The sequence below is a fragment of the Lynx rufus genome, unplaced genomic scaffold (assembly GCF_022079265.1).
Source record: "Lynx rufus isolate CCGP_SWC_20201006 ecotype Redwood Valley unplaced genomic scaffold, mLynRuf1.p SCAF_9, whole genome shotgun sequence".
NCBI lineage: Eukaryota > Metazoa > Chordata > Mammalia > Carnivora > Felidae > Lynx > Lynx rufus.
Window position 1 is genome coordinate 1604125 of NW_025814897.1, and position 22985 is coordinate 1627109.

General features: G+C 53.9%; 1 protein-coding gene and 1 long non-coding RNA gene across 2 annotated transcripts in view; one reads left to right on the forward strand and one right to left on the reverse strand.

The window, feature by feature from the left end:
* Nucleotides 1-8760: 8760 nt before the first annotated feature.
* LOC124505705 (uncharacterized) lies at nt 8761-14370 on the reverse strand. Its single transcript, XR_006960703.1, has 2 exons — nt 14090-14370; nt 8761-9402 (listed from the first exon to the last, which is right to left on the reverse strand). It is a non-coding gene; the product is annotated as an uncharacterized LOC124505705 (long non-coding RNA).
* Nucleotides 14371-16187: 1817 nt separating this feature from the next.
* Nucleotides 16188-22985, forward strand: part of DYNC2H1 (dynein cytoplasmic 2 heavy chain 1) — a 348687-nt gene continuing 341889 nt past the window's right edge. The window contains exon 1 of the mRNA XM_047072515.1: nt 16188-16427. Coding sequence (XP_046928471.1) covers nt 16233-16427 — 195 coding nt within the window. The 5' untranslated portion in view covers nt 16188-16232. The remainder of the gene's footprint in view (nt 16428-22985) is intronic.

Consider the following 22985-nt stretch of genomic DNA (forward strand, 5'->3'; position numbering starts at 1 on the left):
GCGCTGGCCGCCGGGAGGGGGCGTGGCCGCGGTGCTGCTGCGGCCGAGCGCGCGGGCAGGGCTTCCGTCGGCGGAGGAGGGCTCCCGGCGCGTCTCGGGAAGCGGGGAGTCACCCCGCGAGATGTCTGAGGACACCCCTGGAAGCCTGCGGCTCCAAGTGGCCGGTAGAGCACGCCGAGGTGCACTCGCGCGCGTCCTCGCGAGGGCCGCGCCCTGCCGCTGCCCCCGCGTCCGGGGCACGTTTCCCCTGGGCCGGCCGCGGCCTCCCGCTCCCGCACTGCCGGGCCCTCGCCCTGGTTGGGGGCGGTGGGTGCTGGCCGCCCGGCGAGGAGGGCCTCCCCCCGCCCCGCCGCCTTCCTTCCCCGTTCTGGTGCTCCGGCCCCCAGCCCCCGGTGCTCCCTCCGCCCCCACCGCCGCGATGCTCCCCCCACCGCCCTGGTACTCCCCCCCCCCCGCACACACACTGGTGCTCAGGCCCCACCGCCCCGATGCTCCTCCCCTCCCCCCCCCCCCCGCTCTTCCCTCCACTGCCCTGATGTTCCCCCCACCGTCCTGGTGTTCCTTCCATCTCCCAGATGCTCCCTCCCCTCAGTGTGCTGCTTCCTTCCCAGGCCTGGTGTTCCCAGCACACACACCCCAGTGCTCTCTCCCCCATGCCCGGTCCCCCTAACTATAGCTCTGGTTTGGTTTCCCCTCCCTCGTTCCTGGTGCTCTTTCTCCTCCCTCCCCCCCCCCCCCCCCCCCCCGCCATGGCCTCCACCATTGCCGAGGTGCTCCCTTCCCTGGCATTCCCCTCCCTCCCCCCCCTACCAGACTCTCCCCTGCCCTCCACCACCACTGCTCCTAAAGAGGCCACAGGCCACGACTGTGTGCAGACTGTGGGGGAGGGTCTTGGCAGTCAGCACACGTGTGACCCAGGGTGTGGCTGTGTGCAGAGGACCAGTGGTGCGGTGAGGCACCTCCACCTAGGCACTGTCCTTTGGCCACCCAGGAGATCTGGTTTCCCTAGTGCCATCAGAATGCACACGTGACGCAAGGCCGGACAGGCAGCGCCAACCAGGGAGGTCTGGTCGCTTTTCGAGAGTTGTCCTTTTTCTAGACTCCAGCTACACATACTTTAGTTTTTGTTCACTCTCTCAGTCTAATGTCTTCAAGATCCATCCACATGGGGTTTCCCCCCTTCGTTAGGGTGAATAAATAACACTCTGATGTGATACACACACGCACAGAACTTTATCCATCTCTTGGTGGACACTTAGGTTATTTCCGTGTCTGGGCTCTTGTAGATAACGCTGCTGTGAGCATGGGGTGAGGACATCTTTATAAGTTAGTGTTTTTGTTACCTTTGCGAGTACACACCTGACCCTTGAATTGTGCCAGTCACTTCCCTGCAGGTGTTTTCTGTAAATACGCCTGGGTACTGCAAATGTGTCTTCCTTCTTTTCTCTGGCTGACTTTGTTGTGAGAGCACAGTGATACATGTAACATACAAGGTACATGGTAACCGACTGTTGGTGTCACCTGTAAGGCTCTGGTCAGTAGCAGGCTCTTAACAGTAAAGTTTTCAGGGAGCCCAAAGTTATAAACAGATTTTCACCCGAGCATGGGGGTGCTGGTGCTTGTACCCCCACGTTGTTCAGGGGTCAACTGTATTCCCACAAGTGGAAGTGAGGCGTCATATGGTAGTTTAAGTCTTTGAGGATCCGCTGTGTGCTTTTCCAGTCTGCAGTCCCACCAGCAGGGCACGAGGCTCCATCCTCCACCCCTGACAGTGTTTGTTCCCTCTCTTTGACGACGGCCATGCTACCATGACCATGCTACCATACGCGAGGTGATACCTCCTTGTGGATTTGCGATGCACTTCGCCGATGACTGGTGATGGAAAACTCCCTTCCTGTACCTGTTGGCCTTTCACATATTGAGCTGTTTCCTTGTCGAGTTGTGGGAGTTCTTTATATGTTTTGGATACTAACCCCTTATCAGGCATGTGGTTTGCAATTCTCCCCTTGGTTCTTTCACTTTATTGTTGTTTTTTTGCTGTGCAGAAGTGTGATGTAGGCCACTTGTTGATTTTTGACTTTATTGCTTGTGCTTTAGGTGTGACAGCCAAAAATCATCACCAAGACCACATCAAGGAGCTTTATTACTATGCATTCTTCTAAGAGTTTCATCATTTCTGCTCTTACATTTAAGTCTTTAATCCATTTTGAGTTAGTTTTTGTGAGTACTGTCAGATCAGGGTCCAGTTTTATTTCTTTACATGCGGATATACAGGTATCCCAGCACCATTTTTTGAAAAGACTGTCTTTTCTCCACTGAATAGTCTTTAAAGAAGAGAGAACCCCTTTAAAAAAAAATTTTTTTTAATGTGTATTCATTTCTTGAGAGAGAGAGAGAGAGAGAGAGAGAGTGGGGGAGGGGCAGAGAGAGAGGGAGACACAGAATCCAAAGCAGGCTCCAAGCTGTCAGCACAGAGCCCAACGCGGGGCTTGAACTCACGAACTGCGAGATCATGACCTGAGCCGAAGTCGGACACTTAACCGACTGAGCCACCCAGGAGCCCCAAGAGAACTCCGTTATAGACAACAATTACCAATGCTACTTCTAGACATAGGGAAGAAAATCCCCACCCCAGCCACCTGGAGAATTGACTGGATAGGATCTTGCATCTGTGGAATTCTCTGGAATAAAAATAACTGAAAGGCTGAGTCTATGCATGGTATTCATTCAGTTTATTACTCACGTAAAAGCTAATGATCACTTAAACCAGGAACTGTGCTGGGTTAGGGATAAAGGTAGGCATGACTCCTGCATTCATGAAACTTACAGTCCAGAGGGGAAAATATATGGGAAGCATTTGCATTTAAGAGAACTTTAGGAGCAAGGAATACGGCCAGTAACCTGTGCTTGTCAGTGGTATGAAAGGGATGACAGTGTCCAGGGTTCCAGCCTTCTCTGGTCAGTACCTACTGCCACTACCATCTACCTCCGTTGGCAGAATGGAGTATTCTGTCATCCCCCATTACTCACAGAAGGGGCAGACTGATTGCATCACTGCTCATGAATAGTACCCCCGCGTATGGTTACGTGGCTTTAATCTTTCCCATTGCTCACTAACCCATGGGCAGCACATGAATTCACCACTATTCACAATAATGGAGGGGCGATATGACACAGCAGTGCGGTTCTCTCTGTGTAGAATTTTTTAAATGAGAATAATGAGAAAGAAAGGGAAGCATGAAGCTTTACGTTGAGCAGAAACTCACGGGTGACTTTAGGTAAGATACAGAATTTCCTTTATTCTTCATTTCATCCAACTGTTAGGTAGAAGGCTATACAAAAAACAACTGAATATCCATCTATAACAACAGTGGGCGTGTATGCCAAATAGGACGGTGAGGGAAGGACTGGGACTGAGCCATAGCTCTACTGGTGTCTACTCAGCGTCTTGATTATACCTACATCCCTTAGCTTTTGAAGGTTATAGAATCAAGTGATGAAAAAGATATTTTAAAATAGTTGTATTTGAATCAAGGCAGCCAAAATGGTCCACTGAAAGCTGTTAAGTTATTCCATACACAGTTTATTTTTTCTTAGCACTTCTTTAAAATAGGGCATTTGCACTTGCCAGAAAAAGAAGCAACACAAAAATTAAGTGATCGATAGGATGCCACGTACATGGTCCCAAGTCTACATCCTGTCCTTGCTATACATGAATGTCGATTTATTGTTATTTTTTATTTTTTTTAATGACCATTTATTTTTGAGAGAGGGAGACAGAGAATCTGAAGCAGCCTTCAGGCCCTGAGTTGTCAGCACAGAGCCCGACGCAGGGCTGGAACCCACGAGCCATGAGATCATGACCTAAGCCAAAGTTGGATACTTAACCCAGTGAGCCACCCAACTGCCCCTTGTAACATTGATTTTTAAAACAACCTTGCCACGGGTGGCTGGGTGGCTCAGTCAGTTAAGTGTTACACTCTTCTTGGTTTTGGGTGAGGTCATGATCTCACGGTTCGTGGGTTCGCACCCTCCGTCGGGCTCTGTGCTGACAGCTCAGAGTCTGCAGCCTGCTTCAGATTCTCTGTCTCCCTCTCTCTCTCTACTTGCCCTGCTCTGATGCTCTCTCTCAAAATAAATAGATAATAGAAAAAAAGAATGGAGCCTACTTAATAACAATAAATCATAATTGGTTCATTAATTGTGAGAAATAAACCATACTAACGTTAGATGTTAACAACAGTAGAAACTGCAACATATGGGAACTTTCTGTATCGCTGCCACTCCCTTTAAATCTGAAACTGCTCAAATGAAAAAAGTGTATTTTTAAAAGGGTCGAAGTGAACAGAAATAAGTAGATCAGCATTTATTTTATTTTATTTTTTTTCAACGTTTATTTATTTTTGGGACAGAGAGAGACAGAGCATGAACGGGGGAGGGGCAGAGAGAGAGGGAGACACAGAATCGGAAACAGGCTCCAGGCTCTGAACCATCAGCCCAGAGCCTGACGCGGGGCTCGAACTCACGGACCGCGAGATCGTGACCTGGCTGAAGTCGGACGCTTAACCGACTGCGCCACCCAGGCGCCCCTAGATCAGCATTTAAAACTAGCAGAGTGCAGGAAAAAGTAGTAACTCGAGAGCCATCTAGGCAGGACACCCCTTAGGAAGGTCAGAATTCATAAAAATCTGTATGTGGGGTCGTAGGTAAAAAGCATTGTTTTGTACACCAGGTAGGCAACCCAGGAGGGCTCTGAGCTTGACATCTAACCAGGAAGACTAAGAGTGAGTGTTCAGGGGCCCCTGGCTGGCCTAGTCCATAGAGCATGCCGTACTTGATCTTGGGGTTGTGAATCTGGGCCCCATGTTGGGTGTAGAGATAACTTAAAAATGAAAATGGAAGTGCTCAGAAGGGAAATCATATTCAACGGGCCCCTGAGTTGCCCTCTGGTAGGTGAATGTGTGTCCCGGATGAACACCAAGAGTTCCCAGAATTAAAACTACCGGCAAAGAGTGCACGGGTTTCGTGGCTTGCTGCAGAAAAGAGCTGCCTTCTTGGACGCGTAGTATAGTAGGCCAGAGTGGGTGCGAGCAGCTAGGACTTATGTGTGTTCTTAAAAGCATTTCTACGGTCTTAAGCATGGATGACTGTTGTGTTTTGTTACACTTTATACTCCCCCAAACCTAACGTGGGAAAGATGGCATAGTGGAAATGGTGTCTTAAAAGGAGAGCCACCAATGGGGTGCCTGGGTGGCTTGTAGGTTAAGTGTCCAACTTCAGCTCAGGTCATGATCTCACGGTTGGTGAGTTCGAGCCCCGCGTCGGGCTCTCTGCTGACAGCTCAGGGCCTGGAGCCTGCTTCAGATTCTGTGTGTGTGTGTGTCTCTTCTCCCCTCCTCACGCTCTATGTCTCTCAAAAATAAATAAATGTTAAAAGAAAAGGAAAAGAAAAGAAAAGAGAACCACCAACAGACTGATGGGCTTGCCTTTTAAAATTCTGCAACCGTGGATAAACCATCGAATCATGCTGTGACTCGTCTGTATGATAAAGTAACCATGTCTGCCGAATCAAGACGTCACAGCATTGGACTGTGGAGAAAGTGGGAAAACAAACATAAAGGTGCTAACAGAAGTGCCAAGGGGGGTGCACAATCACGTATCGGTTGGACTCCTTGGGGAACACCCAACAGAAGTCAAGTTCCACTCAGCTAGAAAGGGGCTCAATTTCAGGTCGTCCACAGAACCAAAGCCAGGAGGAAAAGGATGCATGTTAAAGGGGTGGTTTGCCCCTTTTTTCGATATTCCCACCCAAATTCTGGTAAGGGGGCTTTCCCTCTCCTACCACTACCACCCTTTCTGAATGTCAACAGCCCTGTCTTTGGTTCCAGGGATCTTAGCCATGTTCTCAGCCATTGAAAATCGGGTTGTGACACAGGGCTGTTTGAATGGAACTGAGCGAATTCTTGGGCCATGGGTATGCATCCTGTCTTTGGATGATCCATAGGTGACTGGGGCGGGGGCGGGGGGGGGGGGCAGTTCCTGGAGGTCAGGGAAGACCAGTTCATGTGACTCTGCAGCAGAGGCCATGATTCCTGGAAGACAGGAAGTGGCCAGCACGCAATCTCAGACAGTCACTGGGCAGGCGCGCTGCTCTGTGCTGCCGTTTCTGCTCTCCACGTGTTGTTCACAGAGCTACTCCCTCGCCTCCAGCCTCACAGGGACCCCCTCCGAGGCTGAGTCTTCCCCAGCTCTTGACCCCTTTCCTAGCCCAGATGACCTCCCGCTGCTACAGCATAGCAGATTTGTCAAGTAAAAAGCCAAAATCAACTGGTTTTCTTGGCATTTCTGCTTTTACGGGCATAATTCTCGAGACAACAAGAATGACCCTGACTACAAAGGCCAGGAGCAAGCATGTGCAGACGAGCAAAGCACACACAAATTTTTTTCTCTCTACAGGCTAAAAAACCCAGAGAGTGCTCAGACAACCTTCAGTGAATTCTTCCCCGTTCCATAGCCCAAGGGCTCTATCTGCACGTCTTCTGGGTATAACCTACCTGTAGGCCCAGCTACATAATCCCTGGGGCCCAGAACAAAATGAAACGGCAAAATCCCCTGTCCGGAAAGTAGTGAGTGCTCTGGAGAGCATGAAACCCTTCTGAGCAGGAGGCTCTGTGCGACTGCAGCCTGCATGCTGGGAGGCCAGCGCTGCACACGCCTTAGAAGCCAGTCCGGGCCGACAGGTGCATTGAACGGAGCTCAGGGTGTGTGTCACTGAGGACTGTGCTCACTAAAACTCCTTCTCTTACTTCAGAGACACAGCGACATTACGTTCCCCACTGGCTCAGGCCGTCGGGAACTGCCATCACTGTCTCCTGTGTCAGACTTCACCCTAGCTGCCAATCCGCCACATTCGAAGTCCTCTGGAGAGAATTCTACCACCTGGGGGTCAGTGGAGCCACAAAATGGAGGACTTGATGCCTGAGTCATCATGTGGAAGGCTGCCTGCCAAATACCACAGTGAACTCCAGGATAAGTAGAATTTCTAGTACGTGAAGCCACTGAAATTGTGGGGTTTTTATTGGTAAACGCTGCCATACCTAGACTGTACATGTCAGGACGGGGCTATGTTACAGTTACATACAACACCAAAATCTCATTATCTTATAACAAAAATGCATTTCTTGTTTTCGATACACCATCAAGAACACTATACTCAGTGAACAGCTATCTACTCAGGGAGCGAGGCTGATAAAAGTTCCCTCCTGACTTCTGTTTCTGAGATCACCACGGGACTGGGAAAGAACGTGGTAAATGATACATCAGCTTTGAAGGTTTGTGTGCATACGTGACACGTCACTTCTGCTTACGTTTCAAAGAAATGGTCATGCTTATCTTTAAAAAGAGCAAAGAACCGCAATCCTACTTTGTGCCACAAAAGGGAAAATCCAGACACACTGGCGAATGAGAGCGAGGGCTACCGTGTGAATCGACGTTGGTGCCTGGAAGAAGGGCACTGCCATACAGACACTTAAAATACGTCGTACAGAACAAGTCATTGGGCAGCAGGCCGGTCAGCGGGACAGCCCTTCTGTACCCTGGTAACATATTTAGTAAATCCGTCCCCAGTGGGACGTAGAAGGTAGACCAGGAGCCCAGTGAGACTCTAACTCAATGGGAAGTAGATGGAGGCAGTGATGTGTGTTAGATACTGTTATCTGCCTTTAGCAAGATACCGTAAGTGACAGCTCAGAGGAGAACTGCTTGGTTTTCTAGAAGACATAGAAAGGTATTAAGGAATTCTGATCCAGGTCCTTTTAGGGTTAGAAAAGCGGACTGTCCCTAGACCCTCAGTAACAAGACTGGAAAGTGTTAAGTGACAAAGTTACGAAAAGATCTCTGATTTCAAAAAAGAAATGACACAATTTTTCCGCAAAGATGAGATTAAGGGTTCTAAGCTTAGTGTTTCAGAGAGCAGTCAGATAGTCCTTAGTCGAGAGAGACGGGCACACACGTGAGGAGGCAAAAAGATACATCATCCTTGAGAGTTTGATACAGGAAGGAACTCGAGTGCGGAATTTACAATACGGGAACCAGAAGCACGTATAGCAAAAAGGTCACCTTTTAAAGGTAATGGTTATTGTTAAGGAAACCATGGGCGTGGATAAAAAGAAGACTTTGATCCTTAAAACAAGCAATCCCTCCGAGTGTCCCTGCAGGAAGCCCAGGTAACTTATCTTTCTGGTTTACAGGTTGCCGCTGGACCATAAGGAGCCATGTTTCAACCGGATACAAAAGACCGTGTATCGCGTGGAGATCTTAGATCCTTTTCTCTAGTCGGGGCCTGCTCCAGATGTGTTTCCATTGACTCTTAGCCCCATTCCAGGCAAGATCATTCAACACACAACAAGAGTGACTTTCCCTCGTTTCAGGGAGCAAGTTTCTTACTGGTGTAAAATCGCAAATTCCGTATTTTTTAGATGTCTTTAGGGACTATGAGTGCCAAGGTAATACTTGCAAAATGGGACTTGCAACTTGCTCTCTTATCCTTTAAATGTGTCTGGAGCTACCCTGCTGAGTAAAAGGAGGCTGCTAATTTTGTGATGTTCTATTCTCATAGCAACCGGCGGTGACGTCAGAGGGCTATTTTATCACAGAAGCTATCCAAAAAAAGAAGGAGACAGTCCTGGCTTCCTTGCGCTTTATGCAACAATCATTTCACATCGATAAAAATGGAAACAGGAAATAAAAGACTCTAATAGCTTATGTGAACCTTTTTATGAATAGTTGCCATGGTATGAAAAAGCTTTCATTTTAGCACTGATTCGTTTGTATCAGTGGTTATGTATGTGTGTGTTTTTCAAATAGTATTACAGGACATTCAGTTACAAGCCTAAGCAAGATTAGATAAGCTAGGTCAGGCACACAGGAGAGAAAGCAGCATCAAAGCATTTAAAAGAATAATTAGCATCGTTAGAGAATATTACCTATTACTTGTTTTGACATTTTTTTTTATCAAGAACCTTAAAATAGTAGGTTCACTAGCATACTTAATCACTGAAAGGCAACATTAAAAGCACTAGCTTTGTTTGTCAGACAGATGACGGGCACCTAACTTGGTACAGGTGCAGATTTCAGGAAGACAGCGTCGTGTAAAGCAGCCTTGCGAACTCACACAGTCAAGTCAATTAGTGAACTGGCCCGGGGGTGTGGGCCGGGTGTGGGCCAAGCCCTAACTGCAGCGCTCAGATGGGTGAGTTGGGCCACAGCAACAAAGACGCCAACAGCTCCACCGTTTAAGACATGACGTTTGTTTGCTTGCTCACACTAGGCGGTGGTCAAGGGTCAGCAGGAGACTCTGTTCTTTGTCATTAGAGCAGCCGCCATCTACAACTTTATTCCTTGCTGTGGCAGAAGAAAGAACGAGGGCAGGTTATTTTGTGCGGTCCAAGCGGTATTGTTTTCCTTACTTTGAAAGGTGTTGAGAAGGTGTGCAGTCACTGGGAAGGCTCTCAAACATTCTACAGCTCTCTTCCCCACAAGCCACGGTTGCACTTACCTGTGCACTTGTGGCTAGATGTGACCATGTGACTTGCTTGGCCTAGAAAATGTGAATGGAACGGATGTGCGGAGACGGTCAGAGCCAGTAAGCGCTTTGCCATATGGTTTCTTGTCCCTCAATACCAAGAAGATACTTGTCAATTAAACTCTTACGGAAAGTAAATACAAACCAAACGTCAAGAAGTAGAAACAATTTTTACCAAGAAGTATAAAAACATCACAAAACTACTTAAAAAAATTCTCTTGGGGCTCCTGGGTGGCTTAGCTGGTTAAGTGTCCAGCTTCAGCTCAGGTCATGACCTCATGGCTCCTGAGTTCAAGCCCCGCGTCAGGCTCTGTGCTGACAGCTCGGAGCCTGGAGCCTGCTTCGGATTCTGTGCCTCCCTCTCTGCCGCACCCTCACTCACACTGTCCCTCTCTCCCAAAAATAAACATTAAAAAAATTTTAAAAAAGAGAATAGATTTAGTTTCTGCCATACCTCCCATAATTCTTACCATTAATATTATGTTGAAAATTAACTTTGATACTTAATTTTTAAAACATAATAAAGCACCAACATTGATAAATAGGATTTAAAATTTGATAGAAGAGTCAAATATTTCAATTATTCAGTCATGTCTGTACTTTTTAAAAATTTTATTTTTTTTCAACGTTTATTTATTTTTGGGACAGAGAGAGACAGAGCATGAACGGGGGAGGGGCAGAGAGAGAGGGAGACACAGAATCGGAAACAGGCTCCAGGCTCTGAGCCATCAGCCCAGAGCCCGACGCGGGTCTCGAACTCACGGACCGCGAGATCGTGACCTGGCTGAAGTCGGACGCTTAACCGACTGCGCCACCCAGGCGCCCCTATACTTTTTTATAATGAAACACACACACCAGTATTATCTGCAAGGAACTCCACACCTTTCATTCTCCTCTAATGTCTGTTTCTGGTTCTCTCAGTGGAGACTGGGGAAAATCTTACCCACATTATCACGTTTCCGGCCCATTCTCCTACCTCCTCAACTCTGCCCAGGATTCACTGGGGGCAGGAGGCGTGCAGACGAAAGGACTGTCCAGCTATGAGCCCCCTGCTTACATATCTCCCCCTCCCTCCCCGTATCTCCAGTACACCTGACTGCAGGAGCATCTAGCTCCCTATTTGTCCCAGAAGTAGCGGCTAGCAATTTCTCAGGGACTTCAGAAACATTCAGAAAAAACAGAGTTTCTTGTCTTCCATAGGGACACATACACACGCAGAGAGGTGAGTAGATTTCAGTATGTGAGTTGATCATTGAGTGTCCTATTAGAGTGTACATTTCTCTCTGCTGGTGATTGAAATATGTGAGGACTATGCCCAAGAGTGAGTTTCAGCCTTTGTAAGTGTGAAGGCAAGGTTCTGAAATGACATCTCTCCAGTATGTTCCCCCCAGCACGGTCTAAAAACACGAACGAGATGATTACTGCCTTACTACAAAAAATTGTCTGACAATCCCATGGTATTCTTTCTTTCCATTGGGTAAGTATAAAGAATATATTTAATACAGGGAGCAATTAAAAAAAAATTTTAACATTTATTCATTTTTGAAAGGCAGAGAGAGACAGAGTGCGAATGGGGGAGGGGCAGAGAGAGAGGGAGACAGAAACAGAAGCAGGCTCCAGGCTCTGAGCTATCGGCACAGAGCCCGACGCGGGGCTTGAACTCACGGACCACAAGATCATGACCTGAGCTGAAGCCGGCCACCCGACTGAGCCACCCAGGCGCCCTAAGGGAGCAATTTTTATAACTAACATGATAAATAATTTACCCAATATTTGTCAAAGATAATGGATAAAACAGAAAAAGCCCGTTTTCCTGCAGTCACCACCGTAGAAAAGATGTAGATCCGTTAGAGATCATCTGGACCCCCGGGGGAACTTAAGACATCTTCAGGGGTTTGGGAGATCAAGCAATTTTCACAAGGTGGGACATTCTATGCCTCTTTAACTGCTTGACATTTTCACCGGTGGTGCCAAAGCAAGGGTAGCTGAGGCAGGCTCAACTCGGAAGGGGCCCCAAGGTTTCCACTCCCTGGTGGGTACACCCTGTGCAGCCCTCTGACCTTGAGATGGGGCGCCACACCTGCAGACAGCATGGGCTGTCATTCCCACGCTTAATTTACTAATCCGTTGACTGAAAGTTCATAAAGGTCATCCACTGGGCCTGGTCTAATCAGGTGAACCCTTAAAAGGAATGAGCCTCTTTTCTGTTACAAGAGGTGTGGTGGGAGAACTGATGGGTGGGAAAGTTCTCTGGCTGGCTCTGAAGGCAGACGTGAGGAATGTGGCGGCCTCCACCTGCTGAAAGGAACCTCAGTCGACAGCCAGCAAAGAAATGGGGAATGGGTCTCACAACTGCAAGGAACTTAATTCTGCCTCAATGGTGTGAACTTGGGAGAGGACCCCCAAGCTACAGGGGAGAACTCAGCCTGGCCCATGTCTTGATTTAAGCTACAGGAGATCCTTAGTGGACATCCATGTATGCAGTTTCCCCATTACTGACAGGCAGGACTTCACGCTAAAAGAGGTGTTGTTTTAAGCTGCTAGCTTTGCAGTTCTTGGTGATGAAACACTGGAAAACTAATGCGGCTGGTAAAACTGCCAGCACCTTGGCCCAGATGGAGACTGGGGCACACAACTGTTCCAGAAGCCATCCGGTCTCCACCCCCATGCACGCACAGGAAAGGATCCCGGTTTCCCGGAAGAGTTCCTTAAGAAAGGGGTAAAGATTACCATCTTGACCGAGTCCCAGAGCTTGAGGACAAGTCATTTCACGTCCTGGGTGATGAGATGAAGCACACACAAGGCACGCGGGCGGCTCAGTGACCCGCGATCTGCCTGCAGGAAGGAGCCTGGGCCTGGAGTCCTGATCAGAACCAGCAGCTGTATTCACATAAGGCCATTTATGGCAGAAAAGCTCTGGTTATCGAGACTGAGCCTTTACCAGACATTTTTCTCAAAAATGCATTCTCTAATAAGGCTATCTTCTTAAAATTTATTTAAATTCTAGTTAGTTAACATATAGTGTAGTAATGGTTTCAGGAGTAGACTTCCATGATTCATCACTTACAACACCCAGTGTTCATCCCAACAAGGGCCCTTCTTAGTCCCCCATCATCCATCTAGCCCACCCCCCACCCTCTTCCCTCAATCAACCCTGTTTGTTCTCTGGTGGTAAGAGTCTCTTACGGTTCAAGGCTATTATTTCAAGGAAAACAACTGCCAGTTTTCATTGCCGATGATAAAATTCAAGTTTGCATGCAAAAATTAGAAACTTGTACCCCAACGTTTACAGTAGCACTTTCAATAATAGCCAAATTATGGAAAGAGCCTAAATGTCCATCAACTGATGAATGGATAAAGAAATTGTGGTTTATATACACAATGGAGTACTATGTGGCAATGAGAAAGAATGAGATATGGCCTTTGTAACAACGTGGATGGAACTGGAGAGTGTTATGGTAAATGAAATAAGTCACATAGAGAAAGACAGATACCATGTTTTCACTCTTATGTGGATCCTGAGAAACTTAACAGAAACCCATGGGGGAGGGGAAGGAAAAAAAAAGGTTAGAGTGGGAGAGAGCGAAAGCATAAGAGACTCTTAAAAACTGAGAACAAACTGAGGTTTGATGGGGGTGGGAGGGAGGGGAGGGTGGGTGATGGGCATGGAGGAGGGCACCTGTTGGGAGGAGCACTGGGTGTTGCATGGAAACCAATTTGACAATAAATTTCATATTAAAAAAATAAATTAAAAAAATTAGAATTTTGGAAAAGTTACATTCTCTGTTGTAAAACTAACAACCTCTTCAGACATAGAGACTTGTGACCTGAGTGGTATACTAATGCATGTGATTGTTTTAATATTGTGTTACGAAACGTATCAACATTTGGAAGATCCTCATAGCTCAGTGAACCAGTATTTTCCAAATGACCGATGTGTGATGTTATGAAACCGTGCCAAGGTAAAAAATCCATTCAGAGTACAAGATAACCAACGGCTTTTAACGTAGCTGAGTACGAAATGTTGAATCATTGATACGGTTCCAGATTCCAAACGGCAACAGCCTTTAAGAACTGATGTTTGAAAAATACAAATATGGAACAAAATCAGGAAATTTTAGCTCAGAAAGGTCCTGTCCCTTGTCCTCCACTTCACATTTCATGCTACCTGCTAGCCAACTACTAAACCAATGTCCTACATAAAATTAAAAAAAACGGGGGTGCATAGGTAGCTCAGTTAGTTGGGTGCCCAACTCTTGGTTTGGGATCAAGCTCCACGTTGGGCTCCATGCTGCAGGTTCGGAACCTGCTCGAGCTTCTCTCTCTCCCTCATGCTCTCATAATAAACATAAAAACAAAAGAAAACAAACCCCCAAACAAATAGCACCCTACTGCTGAGATCAGTTACTCTATTGATTAGAGTGGCTTACGTTACTCTAAAAAAACAGATCCACATAAATATAATGTGAAATGGCTCAAACACAGTGAAGGTTATTTCTTGCTTACTTAACAGCTGCTGGCTTTACTCCACACGGAGCCAGGAGCCTTGAGGTCCTACTGGTTTGTGGTTCGGTCATCTCTTATGGCTTTGTTGTCTGTATCCAGCTGGCCAAAGTTGAAGGCACACTCCCTTCTTTGAAACTTCCCTTGCCAATGGCACACATTGCTTCTGGCCGCATTCTGCTGATGAGAGTTACATTATGGCCACACCTGGCTAGTTCTTTTTTTTTTTTTTTTTTGAAGTTTATTTATTTTTGAGAGAGACAGAGACAGCATGAGCACAGCATGAGCAAGGAGAAGGGGAGGGGCAGAAAGAGAGAGAACCAAGTATTCTCTGCATTAGCAGCACAGAGCCCAACGCAGGCTGGAACTCACTGAACTGTGAGATCATGATCAGAGTCAAACCAAGAGTGGGACGCCCAACCGAGAGTGGGGTGCCCTGGTAGTAGCTACTTAGCTGTGGCTGGAGACAATGGATACTGGTGGATAGCTGGCTGCATACCACTGTGGCGTCGTGCCTAGAGATCGGTTTGGAGTTGGAGCTTGATATGAATCTTGGTTCTACAGCTAATCATTTCTGTGGCTTTGTATAAGTTACTTATCTCTGAGATTCCTTCCTCCTTTTTGAAGCTTCAGGAGTACAGGGACCTTTCCACTCTATGCCTAATTCTAGGTACAGAGCAGTGAGCAAGACATACGAAATTCCTATCCTCACTCGGTTTACGCGTCAGCTGGAGTTTCTATGTTTCTGGACATCCGGGTTAAACTACACTCAAACACTCCAATTTCCTATCTGGTGGAAGTCCAAAGCCCACCCAAGAGTCCCACAAGTTTCTGGAAGGGTAGCATTGGTAGGATCTCAACTGCTTTCCTGACTCCTGTCGCTACACCTGCTGCCTTTACATTTACCACGTTGTCATGGATGCTAAATCCAACCGTTTCTGTTTCCAGCAAAACAACTCCTCCAGACCAAGCATTTGTGAGTAGTGGTGACTTTCCTGAAGACCCTGTGAAGGGTCATAACGCCCGCTGCAGAGCGGGTATCTCTGTATCCATACCAGCCATTTTCGCTTTCAAAATCCTTTTTTGGCTAGTCAGTCACCTTGGGTTCTTGTCTGGATTTTTTCCCCATCCGGTGACCAGAATCCCAATTCATGGACGCCTCTCTCCTACCATCTGGCACAGCAGTTCAGCTGTCTTTAGTTCGCACTCCCTAATCTTAAGCAAGATGCTCAGCAGATCAAAAGACTCTCTTTGCAATAATAAAATAATATAGTTTTAGCAGGAAGTTGTGACTCCTGAATGCAAAAAAAAAAAAAAAAAAAAAAAATCCGTAACCTATTTAAATTCCCGAGGATAAAGCCGGCAAAATGCTTTCCGGGCAGGGCCCATGTCTCCGGGGCTCAGTGTTCTTGGAAGATAATTTTTGGATTCACAAAACCGGGATCAGCGAGCAGCAGTATCGGAGTTCACAATGACGCCACGGCGTAGAAAACGATAACGCCCCACGTCCTGTATTTCTCCAGGATTCGGCTGTGCTTGTTATAAGATTAGCCAGCTGGTGTCACAGGTGGCCGCAAGCTCAGGTCCCGACGGCGCCGAAAACCTCTACGTTTTCCTGAAGTTCGTTAATAAAGAGGGGTGGGAAATGGGCAACACAGAGAGGGGAGGGGTAGATGCAACAAGCGAGTTACCGCTGCACTCCACCACTCGTTCTCGGCCTCCTCGGAAAGCGACTTTTAAGGGAGCGTCCCTCCAAGCGCGGCGGCCGGCGGCTGCAGGTGCAGCGGGGGCCCCGCGGCCCAGCCCTGCAAAATCCGGGGCGCGCGGCTTCACTGAGGACCGTGTGGACCGCTTCCAACCGCTTCCGGCTTTTGCGACCGGAAAGCTTTACCTCCGCGGCGGCGACTGACGAGCAGCCGCAAGGCGCGGAAGCGGCGGCGGCCTCCCAGCGCGGCGCGTGCGCGCACCCGCGCGTTAACGTCCACGGCGGGCGCGCGGCCCGCGCCGACGTCGGGTCCCGTCGCCATAGCGACTGGCCCTGGCAACCGCGAAGCCGAGCGGGCCGGCGGCGGGCGGTGTGAGCGGAGCTGCGCCGGTCGGGTGGCGGCCCCCGGACCCCGCGTGTCCCCGCGTCGTGGCCGCCGCCATGGCGGGAGGGGCCCGGGACGTTCGGAAGGCCTTCCTCCTCACCACCACCCAGAACTACTTCGGCCTCCTGCCGGAGCCCTGCGACCAGCCGCGGGCGGACGGCTGCCCAGAGGTCAACAACTTTCTGGACGACGGCAACCAGATGCTCCTCAGGGTGCAGCGCTCGGACGCCGGCGTCACCTTCTCCAACTCGGTACGGGCCCCGCGCCTCCGCCGCCGCCCCTCCGCGCCGCAGCCCCGGCCGGGGTCGTGGGCCTCCTCCGCCTGCGTCCGCGGGTCGTCCCCCGCCCGCCTCCCTGAGAGCCCGGGAGTCTCTACCCGTCCCCCGTCCCCATGCCTCCCCGCTTCCCCAGAGACCCCGGCTGTCTCTACCCGCCCCTCCCCGCCTCTCCCCAGGGCCTCGCAGTCCCCGCTCCCTCCACTCCCAGCCCTGCTGTCGCCCTCATTACCCACCCCCCCAGCCCTGCTGTCTCCCTCATCCCCCCCAGCCCTGCTGCCTCCCTCACCCCCCCAGCCCTGCTGCCTCCCTCACCCCCCCAGCCCTGCTGCCTCCCTCATCCCCCCCAGCCCTGCTGCCTCCCTCATTCCCCAGCCCTGCTGCCTCCCTCATCCCCCCCAGCCCTGCTGCCTCCCTCATCCCCCCCAGCCCTGCTGCCTCCCTCATCCCCCCCAGCCCTGCTGCCTCCCTCATCCCCCCAGCCCTGCTGTCTCCCTCATCCCCCCCAGCCCTGCTGCCTCCCTCATCCCCCCCCCGCCCTGCTGCCTCCCTCATCCCCCCCCAGCCCTGCTGCCTCCCTCATCCCCCCCCAGCCCTGCTGCCTCCCTCATCCCCCCCCAGCCCTGCTGTCTTCCTCATCCCCCCAGCCCTGCTGTCTTCCTCATCCCCCCCAGCCCTGCTGTCTCCCTCGTCCCCCCCCAGCCCTGCTGTCTCCCTCATCCCCCCCAGCCCTGCTGCCTCCCTCACCCCCCCAGCCCTGCTGCCTCCCTCACCCCCCCAGCCCTGCTGTCTTCCTCATCCCCCCCAGACCTGCTGTCTCCCTCGTCCCCCCCAGCCCTGCTGCCTCCCTCATCCCCCCCCAGCCATGCTGCCTCCCTCATCCCCCCCCAGCCATGCTGCCTCCCTCACCCCCCCAGCCCTGCTGCCTCCCTCACCCCCCCCAGCCCTGCTGCCTCCCTCATCCCCCCCAGCCCTGCTGTCTTCCTCATCCCCCCCCAGCCCTGCTGTCTCCCTCACCCCCCCCAGCCCTGCTGCCTCCCTCACCCCCCCCAGCCCTGCTGCCTCCCTCATCCCCCCAGCCCTGCTGTCGCCCTCACCCCCCCAGCCCTGCTGCCTCCCTCATCCCCCCAGCCCTGCTGTCTCCCTCATCCCCCCCAGCCCTGCTGCCTCCCTCATCCCCCCCAGCCCTGCTGCCTCCCTCATCCCCCCCAGCCCTGCTGTCTCCCTCACCCCCCCCCCAGCCCTGCTGTCTCCCTCATCCCTCCCAGCCCTGCTGTCTCCCTCATCCCCCCAGCCCTGCTGTCGCCCTCACCCCCCCAGCCCTGCTGCCTCCCTCATCCCCCCAGCCCTGCTGCCTCCCTCATCCCCCCCAGCCCTGCTGTCTCCCTCATCCCTCCCAGCCCTGCTGTCTCCCTCATCCCCCCAGCCCTGCTGTCTCCCTCGTCCCCCAGCCCTGCTGTCTCCCTCACCCCCCAGCCCTGCTGCCTCCCTCATCCCCCCCCAGCCCTGCTGTCTCCCTCACCCCCCCCGCCCTGCTGTCTCCCTCATCCCTCCCAGCCCTGCTGTCTCCCTCATCCCCCCAGCCCTGCTGTCTCCCTCGTCCCCCAGCCCTGCTGTCTCCCTCATCCCCCCCAGCCCTGCTGTCTCCCTCATCTCCCCAGCCCTGCTGTCTCCCACACCCCCCCCAGCCCTGCTGTCTCCCTCATCCCTCCCAGCCCTGCTGTCTCCCTCGTCCCCCAGCCCTGCTGTCTCCCTCATCCCCCCCCCAGCCCTGCTGTCTCCCTCATCCCCCCCCAGCCCTGCTGTCGCCCTAACCCCCCCAGCCCTGCTGTCACCCTCACCCCCCCAGCCCTGCTGTCTCCCTCATCCCCCCCAGCCCTGCTGCCTCCCTCATCCCCCCCCAGCCCTGCTGCCTCCCTCATCCCCCCCCAGCCCTGCTGTCTCCCTCATCCCCCCCAGCCCTGCTGCCTCCCTCATCCCCCCCCAGCCCTGCTGCCTCCCTCATCCCCCCCCAGCCCTGCTGTCTCCCTCATCCCCCCCAGCCCTGCTGTCTCCCTCACTCCCCAGCCTGGCTGTCTCCCTCGTCCCCCAGCCCTGCTGCCTCCCTCATCCCCCCCAGCCCTGCTGCCTCCCTCATCCCCCCCCAGCCCTGCTGCCTCCCTCATCCTCCCCCAGCCCTGCTGCCTCCATCATCCCCCCAGCCCTGCTGCCTCCCTCATCCCCCCCCAGCCCTGCTGTCTCCCTCACCACCCCAGCCCTGCTGTCTTCCTCATCCCCCCCCAGCCCTGCTGTCTCCCTCATCCCCCCCAGCCCTGCTGTCTCCCTCATCCCCCCCAGCCCTGCTGTCTCCCTCATCCCCCCCCAGCCCTGCTGTCTCCCTCATCCCCCCCAGCCCTGCTGTCTCCCTCACCCCCCAGCCCTGCTGTCTCCCTCGTCCCCCAGCCCTGCTGTCTCCCTCACCCCCCATCCCTGCTGCCTCCCTCATCCCCCCCATCCCTGCTGTCTCCCTCATCCCCCCCCAGCCCTGCTGTCTCCCTCATCCCCCCCAGCCCTGCTGTCTCCCTCACCCCCCAGCCCTGCTGTCTCCCTCGTCCCCCAGCCCTGCTGTCTCCCTCACCCCCCAGCCCTGCTGTCTCCCTCACCCCCCAGCCCTGCTGCCTCCCTCATCCCCCCCATCCCTGCTGCCTCCCTCATCCCCCCAGCCCTGCTGTCGCCCTCATCCCCCCCAGCCCTGCTGCCTCCCTCATCCCCCCAGCCCTGCTGTCTCCCTCATCCCCCCCAGCCCTGCTGCCTCCCTCATCCCCCCCAGCCCTGCTGCCTCCCTCATCCCCCCAGCCCTGCTGTCTCCCTCATCCCCCCCCAGCCCTGCTGCCTCCCTCATCCCCCCCAGCCCTGCTGTCTCCCTCACCCCCCCAGCCCTGCTGTCTCCCTCATCCCCCCCCAGCCTTGCTGTCGCCCTCATCCCCCCCCAGCCCTGCTGTCTCCCTCATCCCCCCCCAGCCCTTCTGCCTCCCTCATCCCCCCTCAGCCCTGCTTGTCTCCCTCATCCCCCCCAGCCCTGCTGTCTCCCTCATCCCCCCCAGCCCTGCTGCCTCCCTCATCCCCCCCCAGCCCTGCTGTCTCCCTCACCCCCCCAGCCCTGCTGCCTCCCTCATCCCCCCCCAGCCCTGCTGTCTCCCTCACCACCCCAGCCCTGCTGTCTCCCTCATCCCCCCCCAGCCTTGCTGTCGCCCTCATCCCCCCCCAGCCCTGCTGTCTCCCTCATCCTCCCCCAGCCCTTCTGCCTCCCTCATCCCCCCTCAGCCCTGCTTGTCTCCCTCATCCCCCCCAGCCCTGCTGCCTCCCTCACCCCCCCAGCCCTGCTGCCTCCCTCATCCCCCCCAGCCCTGCTGCCTCCCTCATCCCCCCCCAGCCCTGCTGTCGCCCTCATCCCCCCCAGCCCTGCTGCCTCCCTCATCCCCCCCAGCCCTGCTGCCTCCCTCATCCCCCCCAGCCCTGCTGTCGCCCTCATCCCCCCCAGCCCTGCTGCCTCCCTCATCCCCCCAGCCCTGCTGTCGCCCTCATCCCCCCCAGCCTTGCTGCCTCCCTCTCCCCCCAGCCCTGCTGTCTCCCTCATCCCCCCCAGCCCTGCTGCCTCCCTCATCCCCCCCCAGCCCTGCTGCCTCCCTCATCCCCCCAGCCCTGCTGTCTCCCTCATCCCCCCCAGCCCTGCTGCCTCCCTCATCCCCCCCAGCCCTGCTGCCTCCCTCATCCCCCCCAGCCCTGCTGTCTCCCTCATCCCCCCCCAGCCCTGCTGCCTCCCTCATCCTCCCCCAGCCCTGCTGTCTCCCTCATCCCCCCAGCCCTGCTGCCTCCCTCATCCCCCCCCAGCCCTGCTGTCTCCCTCATCCCCCCAGCCCTGCTGCCTCCCTCATCCCCCCCCAGCCCTGCTGTCTCCCTCACCACCCCAGCCCTGCTGTCTTCCTCATCCCCCCCCAGCCCTGCTGTCTCCCTCATCCCCCCCAGCCCTGCTGTCGCCCTCACCCCCCCCAGCCCTGCTGCCTCCCTCATCCCCCCAGCCCTGCTGTCTCCCTCACCCCCCCAGCCCTGCTGCCTCCCTCATCCCCCCCAGCCCTGCTGTCTCCCTCATCCCCCCCAGCCCTGCTGCCTCCCTCATCCCCCCCAGCCCTGCTGTCGCCCTCACCCCCCCAGCCCTGCTGCCTCCCTCATCCCCCCCCAGCCCTGCTGTCGCCCTCATCCCCCCCAGCCCTGCTGCCTCCCTCATCCCCCCAGCCCTGCTGTCGCCCTCATCCCCCCCAGCCCTGCTGCCTCCCTCATCCCCCCAGCCCTGCTGTCTCCCTCATCCCCCCCAGCCCTGCTGCCTCCCTCATCCCCCCCCAGCCCTGCTGCCTCCCTCATCCCCCCAGCCCTGCTGTCTCCCTCATCCCCCCCAGCCCTGCTGCCTCCCTCATCCCCCCCAGCCCTGCTGCCTCCCTCATCCCCCCCCAGCCCTGCTGTCGCCCTCATCCCCCCCAGCCCTGCTGCCTCCCTCATCCCCCCAGCCCTGCTGTCGCCCTCATCCCCCCCAGCCCTGCTGCCTCCCTCATCCCCCCAGCCCTGCTGTCTCCCTCATCCCCCCCAGCCCTGCTGCCTCCCTCATCCCCCCCCAGCCCTGCTGTCTCCCTCATCCCCCCCAGCCCTGCTGCCTCCCTCATCCCCCCCAGCCCTGCTGCCTCCCTCATCCCCCCCCAGCCCTGCTGTCGCCCTCATCCCCCCCAGCCCTGCTGTCTCCCTCATCCCCCCCACCCCTGCTGCCTCCCTCATCCCCCCAGCCCTGCTGCCTCCCTCATCCCCCCAGCCCTGCTGTCTCCCTCATCCCCCCCAGCCCTGCTGCCTCCCTCATCCCCCCCCAGCCCTGCTGTCTCCCTCACCCCCCCAGCCCTGCTGTCTCCCTCATCCCCCCCCAGCCTAGCTGTCGCCCTCATCCCCCCCCAGCCCTGCTGTCTCCCTCATCCCCCCCCAGCCCTTCTGCCTCCCTCATCCCCCCTCAGCCCTGCTTGTCTCCCTCATCCCCCCCAGCCCTGCTGTCTCCCTCATCCCCACAGCCCTGCTGCCTCCCTCACCCCCCCAGCCCTGCTGTCGCCCTCACCCCCCCAGCCCTGCTGTCGCCCTCACCCCCCCAGCCCTGCTTGTCTCCCTCACCCCCCCAGCCCTGCTGTCTCCCTCATCCCCAACCCCTCATTCTCCGCAGCCCTTCCCCCTCCTCCTCTGCCCCTCTGCAGCCTGGGCTGTTCCCCTCCATCCTCAGAGCCTGGTTGTTCCCCCTCCCCCACCCCCAACCTGGTGTTGACCTTCAGGACCCCCCTCTGCCTCCCCCTCAGTCCCTCCACCCTCTTAGGGAGCCAGGCTGTTCCCCCCCCCCCCCCCAGCCCTACCCCAGCCCACACCTGTGCACCTGAGCAGAGCATCTTTGTGCCTTTCTGGATTCTTTTAAAGACTGTAGGTATATTACAACTAAAAACATCAACGTTATTTATCAAAAATACTTTTTTTTCTGCCTCTTGAAGTTCTTTGAGGCAAATTCTAGGGTATCTTTTTTTGGGGTATGTGCTGAGCCTATATCGGAGGGAAAGTTTGGTTAGGAATTTGAATCTTTTAGGAAAAGATATAATACGAAGTTTAAATCATTATTATTATTATTTTCGAATCCTGGTTTGAGATATTTTGATGGACTTCCTGCACTGCCTTCACTGGCAGGATTGCTTAACAAATGGTTCCTTCGGCAACCAGGACTTAAGTAAGTAAACTGTAGCCTCACGGGCAGGAAAGAAAGGTCTCCCACGTTACAGGGTCTCAGTAGATGGACGAAAGCCATGTTTGATTTGATTTTTATTTTTCTCGTTGCTGAATTCTGTGTTTTTTAAAAAACATTTGAGTTAACATACAGAACAATATTGGTTTCAGGTGTCGAATTCAGTGCTTCACCACCTGCACGGGACACCCAGTGCTCACCCCAGCAGGTCCCTCCTTAGTGCCCCTCCCCATCCACCCCACAGCGCCTATTTCATGACCTCTTCCTGTCCTGTGGGCCGAATCACTAGGTTGAACAGATGTAAGCGTGGAGTGCAGTTGTTTGGGTGGTTGAGTCCTCCACTCCCTTCGCTAGGATTCGTTAGTCCAGGGCTTAGACTGATTCTCTTGAGTAGAGTTGTATTTCGAACTGAATACAGGCAAGCTCTTGGCTCCGCGCGTGTGTGGTATGAAGACGCGAGAAGGATGCCTGCTCATAGATTGCCGCTCCTTTCTCTTGACACCCAATCGGGCACTGGCGGAAGCACTTGTGCCCAGGGGCTCGTATGATATTCTCAGCAACACTGTGAGACAGGGATTATTTTTATTTCTATTTTATGGGAAATATGACTCCCGGGTGTGAGCTACCCCGCTTCTCTAATTGGCAGTGGATTTCAGAAGAGGATTCTCTGCTTCCGCCCTCCGGTGGCCTGAGAGGACACACACTCCTCTACAAACAATGAGTCCGGGCACACTGTGGTAAAC